This window comes from Carlito syrichta, unplaced genomic scaffold (genome assembly GCF_000164805.1).
Source record: "Carlito syrichta isolate Samal-C Ts95f unplaced genomic scaffold, Tarsius_syrichta-2.0.1 Scaffold289135, whole genome shotgun sequence".
Classification (NCBI taxonomy): Eukaryota; Metazoa; Chordata; class Mammalia; order Primates; family Tarsiidae; genus Carlito; species Carlito syrichta.
Window position 1 is genome coordinate 68585 of NW_007233231.1, and position 5824 is coordinate 74408.

Here is a 5824-nt window from a genome sequence, read left to right on the forward strand (position 1 = left end):
GCCGGTGTACTGAGCCCTCGTCTCGCTGCTTCGGTACTTTGTGGTCAGTGGGAGGCGCCAGCCGCGGTGTCTGAGCTGCGGGAAGGCGACCCGGAGACCCAGCGTGGAGGGGTCTCACGCGCGGGGACGCAAGTGCGGTCCCCAACCCTGTCCCCCCGCGGACGCTGGCATCCCAGAACCTGACCTTTTCTCCTAAGGCCTTGATCCCCACAGTCTGCGTGGGGTCTGCAGGCTCTGGAGCCCTGGGCTGCGCGCAGGGCCCGCTGATGGTCTTGGGCGTGTAAGCTGAGCCGGAGGTCGTCTCCCATCTGTTGATGACCTCGTCGAAAGCCCAGATGTGCGAACCCTGCTTTGCGGCCGGGGGCAGGGGCTCCGCGACGGTGGACTGGGGAGAAGGCGCGGGACGTCAGCTACAAAGACTCCCCCCACGCCTTCCCCTATCTCTGACCTCTTCCAGGCAGTCCCCAGTCCTTTCCTCTCTCCGGTCCGACATCCAGGTTCCCCGGCCCCTCCTTTCTCAGGCCCAGGACTCCAGGACCACCCTCCTCCTTCAGATGGGAGTCCCCAACCTCCTTTTCTCTCAGCACCCAGGTTTCTGAATCCCCATCAGCCTAGGGACCGCTCACCTGCACAGTAGGCGGGGGAAAGGGCACGGGTGGGATAATGTGGTGGGCAACGCCACTGCTGGTGAGATGCCAGCTGGGCCAGGATCCAGGCACCTCGGTTCCAGAGATGGGGGACCACGGGGGGCCATAGCGCAGAGCTAGGGTGCGACTGGCCATGGTCCCACCCCCACCCGGTAGCCAAGCCCGAGCAGGCTTGTTGTCGCTGTTGCCCCAGGTGACAGAACCCGCCCACGCTGGACCCAGCCAATGAAGGGCCTGCAGGCCGTGGATGGATAGAGTCAGAAAGACTGGGGGCACAGGGGCGGTGAGACAGGGATCTAAAGAGGGGCACAGGAACACAGAGAAACATGGGTGGGAGGGTGGAGACTCAGGGAGAGAAGGGCAGAAGGGGAAAGAGAAATAGAAATCGAGAAGGTTCCAGAGATCCTGGAGCTGGGGAAGACAGAGACCCAGAGAGGGGGACAGACAGGGCGTCAGAGATCCAGACAGAGACCCACCCCCTACCCCCAGCCCCCCCCCAAGCACATCAGAAAACCATGAGAAATCCCCCTTTCCCCACAGGGTCCAAACATCGTCGGCTGCCTCCTCACTCTGCCAGGCCTACCCACCTCGAGTAACGATTTCCAGACATCCCTGGGGCTTCCTATGTGTGGGAAGGAGTCAGAGGCAGCCGGGGCGGCTGTCCTGCCTGCCTTTGATTTGGTTGAAAACTTCCACCTGGGTGTGGGGGGTGGGTGAAGAGGGAGAGACCCACAGGGAAATACTTAGCACAGAAGAGGGGCATGTGGGAAAGAGCTTTGATGAGAATGAAGTTCACATAAGAATGGGAAACAGAGAGTGACAAAAAGGGACCCACTAATCCAGAGACAAGCGACACCAGAGAGATCTGGCCCCAAAAGTGGGAATTACAGACCTAAAACAAGATGTAGAAACTGAGGCATCCAGACCCCACCCTGCCCAGAGGCCCAGTCTGTGTAGGAGGGGGATGTCTATGTCCTTAACCCAAAGTTGGACCTAAAATAAAATCGTGTGTGTGTTGACAACCGATGTGAGCAAAGGAGTGGTAATATGTGAAGGGGTATTCTGAAGGTGTGGTGTCTGTCCCTGACGTCTCCTGTCACTTCCTCACTATAAAGAGCTTCCTTTTTTTTTTGAGTTGGAGACTCACTCTGTCACCCAGACTGGAGTGCAGTGGCCACTCTTAGCCACTGTAGCCTCGACCTGCTGGGCTCCAGTGATCCTTCCCCCTCAGCCTTCCAAGTAGCTGGAACTACAGGTGCACGCTACCACACCTGGCTAATGTTTTTGATTTATTGTAGAGATGAAGTCTCGCCAAGTTGCCCAGGAAGGTCTCGAACCCGCGGGCTCAGGCAATCCACTCACCTCAGCCTCCCAAAGCACGGGATCACAGGCTGAGCCACCTAGCCCGACTCAAGCTTTCAGTCTAGGCCTCTGCCTCCTGGGCCCCCATTATCTCAGCCCACCAGTCCATTCTTCAGATAGGGGAAACTAGGGCTGCCTTCTGCAGTCTGACACAGCTTCCCATTGACTCCCATGTCCCTGCCATCATTCAAGCTTCTGGGACCCCTTCTCTTATTGGATTTTGCTGGCCCTACTCCAAGCCTATCAATGCCAATGGCCCGTGATCCTAGCCCAGGGTCAGAATGTCACATCCCATTCAAGCTGGACGATTTCGAGGTCTCTTTCTCTCCCAAAGTAGGGTAAAGGTTGAGTCAGGTCAAAATCTGACTCCAGCCCCCTGCCCAGGGCAGAACTCTCCAGCATCCTGATCTCTTATTATCCAACCTTGGTTGTGCTTCTGTGATAGGTGGCTCACTACCTCGAAACAGAATTCTTTTTTTTGTTTTTTTTGAGTTGGAGTCTCACTCTGTCACTCAGGCTTGAGGGAAGCTCCCAGCATGCCACCATGCCTGGCTAATTTTTTTTATTTATCTATTGTAGAGATGAGGTCTCGCTAAGTTGCCCAGGTTGGTCTGAACCTGTGGGCTCAGGCAATCCTCTCACTTTGGCCTCTCAAAGTGCTGGGATTATAAGCATGAGCCACCGTTTAGTCTTCAAAACAGAATTCTAAGCCAACACTCACCCCTCACACCAAGTAAGATTTCTCATTTGAACCCCAGCTCCAAGATACTTAAAGGCTTTCTGTTGAACCATGTCCTCATGGTCCTCTGGCTGTTTGCTTGCATATTCCGGTTTCTTCCTCCCCTACCCGCTTCTTGAAATATCCCCTCCTTGACTTTCTCTCCAGGGTGGGTAAAGTGGTGTCCTCTGAGACGGACTCATCAGCAACTTAAAGCCAAGGGCCTCCGATGGTCAAATTCATGAGAGTTGAGCCGAGGAGATATGTATTGGGGTTGATAAACAGTAGCCACTCACTAAACATTGGTTATTATTATTGTTACCATCCTTATTCTCAAGTTCCTCCAGGAGAACTTCTATTCATCCTTCGAAAACCCATTTGGTTTCATCACCCATCCTGCACAGATTGGGCTCGCAAGATCAGAGAGCTGTGATTTTGCCATCACTTGACAAGTTCCCAAACGGAGGTCCTTAGAGCAGCCAGGCCACCCCTGAGGTCTCTCAGCATCCAGCTCTGTTCCTTCTCTGTCTGATCAGCTCCTGGGCATCGGCCTCAGGCCCGGCCAGTCCGGCTGAGGAGTGTGCAGACGCAAGCAGTGTCAATTCGAATCCATCGCCAGCCTACACGGCCCTGGGCATCCGCAGTCAACGCCCTCACATAGGACTGCTTGGCCTTGCACTCAGACAGCCAGTGCCTTCGGTCCACACCCCGGCAGCCCCCGCCAGCCTCACCCGGGCCAGCTTCCTCCGCACTATCGGCTTTGCAGCGGGTCTCGAAGAAGTACTGGCGAAGGGGACTGCCACCAGCCGCAGGGACCTCGCCCAGCACCTCCACCTCGCGCCCACGCAAGTCCACAGCCGTCCGGCGGTCTGTCACCCAACCGCTGACTGCATCGCACACGGCCAGCTCACCCCGGCGACTCGCTGGTGCCGTCTCACTCACTCCACGCCGGCTGCGGTTGGCCGGGCCACCTCCTGACTCCCCAAAGGCCCCGGCCTCCAGCAAAAAGAGGAGAGGGGGCCCGGCAGGGGCACCCCGGGACAGGACTACTCGGGGGGACAGAAGGTCCCACTCGGGGGCCAGAAAAGGGGGCAGTGGTGAGGGTGGGGGCTGGGGCTCCATTGGGACACTGGGGAGGAGGAAAAGGAAGAGGATGGGGAGGGAGCACGAGGGGCGAGGGAGCATCTCTCAGCGCACCTAGAGGGAGAGAGAGGGAGGCTGGGGTTAGAGAAGAGGACAGAAGTTGGGAACCCCAGGGGAGGCCTGCATGCCAGAACTGTGACGTCCTTGCTTTAGAAGCTTGGGAGACTCTACATTCTAGGCCTTGGGTAATGCCCAACTTCTAGAGTACTCATAATTATTCAACTACTATTATTTAATAGCCAGCAAATGGGGAAATACAGGCTCAGAGAAGTTAAAGACTTGCACCAGGTCACACAGCCAGCAAATGGCAGAGATGGGGCCTAACCCCAACTCCACTCTGCCATCCTGCCTCTGCAACCCTGAGGAACCCCTCCCTACATCCTACCCCTTGGAGGACATTCCCTTTTTTTTTTTTTTTTGAGTTGGAGTCTCACTCTATTGCCCAGACTGGAGTGCAGTGGCCACTCCCGGCCACCGCAGCCTCGACCTGCTGGGTTCCGGCCATCCTTCCGCCTCAGCCTTCTGATTAGCTGGAACTACAGGCGTGCGCTACCATGCCCAGCTAATTTTTGATTTATTGTAGATATGAGGTCTCGCCAAGTTGCCCAGGCGGGTCTCGAACCCGCGGGCTCAGGCAATCCACTCACCTCAGCCTCCCAAGGTGCGGGATTACAGGCTGAGCCACCGAGCCCGGCTCTTTTTTTTTTTTTTTTTTAAGAGCCAGATGTTACCCAGCTGGACTTGAACTCCTGGGCCCAAGTGATCCTCCTGCCAGCCCTCCTGAGGAGCTAGGACTACAATGATGCGTCCCCATGCCCAATAACATTCCAAAATTTTGAGAAAGGCCAGGATCTGGACTCCTAAGGAGACCCAAGTTCAGCTCAAAACTGCCACTAACAATGCATGACACTTCCCCTTTCAGGTGGGGCTTCAGTTTCGTGTGAAATTGACCTGGCCCAGGGAGAGGCTGGTGGGGGGTGGGGGCGTGAGTATTGTAGTTTCTCTACAACTTTCTAGAAGCCTGTGGTTCTGGGACAGGGTGGTGTGTTGAGGACTGGGAAGCAGCCAGTGGTTACCAGACCTGTCAGCACCTCCTCCACCTCCGAGCTCCAGTGCTGGGGGCCCCCAGTCTCCGGGGGGCCCCTGTGGAGGACACAGGTGGCCCCCTCCTTCCTGACATCTCAGGAGAGGGAGGGGGCAACCACCTAAGGAAGAAGAGAAGAGGCGGGTCACGCAGACAGGGGAGGAAGGGGGCCGGAATCCCAAACAGCCCCTTCCCAGGGTTCCTCTTCAAGTGTAGGGTACCCAAGAGCCGACGCCCCGCCCCCTTCCCAGAGGCCCCTTTTCTGCCCAGGTGATGGCTCCTGGCTGGGATGGGAAGCAGATGGGGGAGGAGTGGGGAGGGGAGAGGCAGCAAAGGAGGCTGGAAAAGATTACATCCCCCTCGGCCCATTCACCTCCCAGACGGGGCGGGGGCGGATCTGGCCTGGACACCCGGGTCCCTGAGGGCCCACACTCAAGAAGCTCTGGGTACCCGAGGCTGCTTCCTGGAATGTTCCCTCCTCACGGGGCAGGCCAGGGCCCGCCCAAGACTTCTGCACATACCTGGAGTGGCTGCCTGCCCTGGCTCGGAGATGGGGAAATGGGAAGGGTGGGGAGTGAAGACAGCGCACGTTGACCCAACCAGGACCGGGAGTGTGGGTCCCCAGATGCCTCCTCCCTCAGACCCAGGAGTCCCGGCCCCCAGCGCCCTCCTCCCTCGGACCCGGGCGTTCTGGCGTTCAGGCCCCTCCCTCCTCCCCAGGTACTCAGAAATGCGGACTCCCAGGCCCTCTGCCCCCAGATCGGGGCTGGGGGTCCAAGCTCCCGAGGCCCCTCTGGGGGGACCGGCTGCACATCTGGGACGCTTCCCTCCTGCCTCAGTTTCCTCCGCCAAGCCCCGCCCCCGCCGGCC

At 57.9% G+C, this 5824-nt stretch overlaps 1 protein-coding gene across 1 annotated transcript; it reads right to left on the reverse strand.

Annotated features, from left to right (window-relative positions):
* Positions 1-2967: 2967 nt before the first annotated feature.
* Positions 2968-5078, reverse strand: NTF4 (neurotrophin 4). Its single transcript, XM_008054139.2, has 2 exons — positions 4952-5078; positions 2968-3924 (listed from the first exon to the last, which is right to left on the reverse strand). The coding sequence occupies exon 2, from the start codon at positions 3910-3912 to the stop codon at positions 3280-3282; it is 633 nt and encodes a 210-aa protein (XP_008052330.1). The 5' UTR covers positions 3913-3924; positions 4952-5078; the 3' UTR covers positions 2968-3279.
* Positions 5079-5824: the final 746 nt, after the last annotated feature.

Coding starts and splice junctions, on each gene's coding strand:
- NTF4 (XM_008054139.2), bottom strand. CDS start 3,912: ATGCTCCCTCGCCCCTCGTGCTCCCTCCCCATCCTCTTCCTTTTCCTC.